This window comes from Fopius arisanus, unplaced genomic scaffold (assembly GCF_000806365.1).
Source record: "Fopius arisanus strain USDA-PBARC FA_bdor unplaced genomic scaffold, ASM80636v1 scaffold00065, whole genome shotgun sequence".
NCBI lineage: Eukaryota > Metazoa > Arthropoda > Insecta > Hymenoptera > Braconidae > Fopius > Fopius arisanus.
The window spans coordinates 437357-438482 of NW_011887804.1; the positions used below are offsets into that span (position 1 = coordinate 437357).

Below are 1126 nucleotides of genomic sequence, written 5' to 3' on the forward strand. Positions count from 1 at the left end.
CCTGGAAGTCCTGATCCTCCTGATCCTCCTGGCCCTCCTAGACCGTCTGGTCCAGTGCCGTAAGCACCATATGGTAATGATCCATATAATCCACTCGAGGACTGTCCAACACCAGGAGCTCCAGGTCCTCCGGGTCCATTCGGTCCACTGCCATATACACCAAATGGTCCGTACGATCCGTATGGCCCTCGGGAGGACTGCCCACTGCCGGCACCACCAAAATCGACGAGTCCTGATTGAGGACCTAATCCTCCTGGACCACCTGGTCCGCTGCCATCAACTCCAATCGGTCCGTAAGGTCCGTATGGTCCTGTGAGGGACTGTCCACTGCCCGTACCACCAAAACCGATGAGTCTTGATTGGGGACCTAATCCTCCTGGTCCACCTGGTCGGCTGCCATCAACGCCAAATGGTCCGTATGGTCCTCTGGTGGTCTGCCCACTGCCGACGCCACCAGCACCGGTGAGTCTTGATCCCAGGCTTCCCGGTCTGCCAGACAATCCCGATTCTCCTAGTTTGCTTGATAATCCACGTCCTCCTAGTCCTTGTAGCCCGCCTGGAAGTCCTGATCCTCCTGGCCCTCCTAGACCGTCTGGTCCACTGCCGTAAGCACCATATGGCAATGATCCATATAATCCACTCGGGGACTGTCCGACACCAGGAACTCCAAGTCCTCCTGGTCCATTTGGTCCACTGCCATATACACCAAATGGTCCGTACGATCCGTATGGCCCTCTGGAGGACTGCCCACTGCCGGAACCACCAAAATCGATGAGTCCTGATTGAGGACCTAATCCTCCTGGTCCACCTGGTCCGCTACCATCAACTCCAAATGGTCCGTATGGTCCGTATGGTCCTGCAGAGGTCTGCCCACTGCCGGCACCACCAGCACCGATGAGTCTTGATTGCGGACCTAATCCTGCTGGTCTACCTGCTCCGCTGCCATCAACGCCAAATGGTCCGTATGATCCGTATGGCCCGTACGGTCCGTACGGTCCGTATGCTCCTTTAGAGAATTGCCCACTGCCGGCGCCACCGAAACCAATGAGTGAGTTTGAATGAGGACCTAATCCTCCTGGCCCATCTGCTCCGCTGCCATCAACGCCAAACGGTCCGTATGGTCCGT

The 1126-nt window shown here is 57.0% G+C and overlaps 1 protein-coding gene and 1 long non-coding RNA gene across 6 annotated transcripts in view; one reads left to right on the forward strand and one right to left on the reverse strand.

Annotated features, from left to right (window-relative positions):
• The window catches only part of LOC105269143 (uncharacterized), a 20537-nt gene that overhangs the window by 11412 nt on the left and 7999 nt on the right, over positions 1 to 1126 (forward strand). The window lies entirely within an intron of this gene.
• The window catches only part of LOC105269140 (spidroin-1), a 10277-nt gene that overhangs the window by 6086 nt on the left and 3065 nt on the right, over positions 1 to 1126 (reverse strand). For 4 of the 5 annotated variants that reach the window (XM_011309163.1, XM_011309161.1, XM_011309162.1 and 1 more), the window contains exon 3: positions 38 to 1126. In XM_011309163.1, the coding sequence (XP_011307465.1) occupies positions 38 to 1126 (1089 nt within the window). The remainder of the gene's footprint in view (positions 1 to 37) is intronic. The other variant, XM_011309165.1, reaches the window with a different exon arrangement.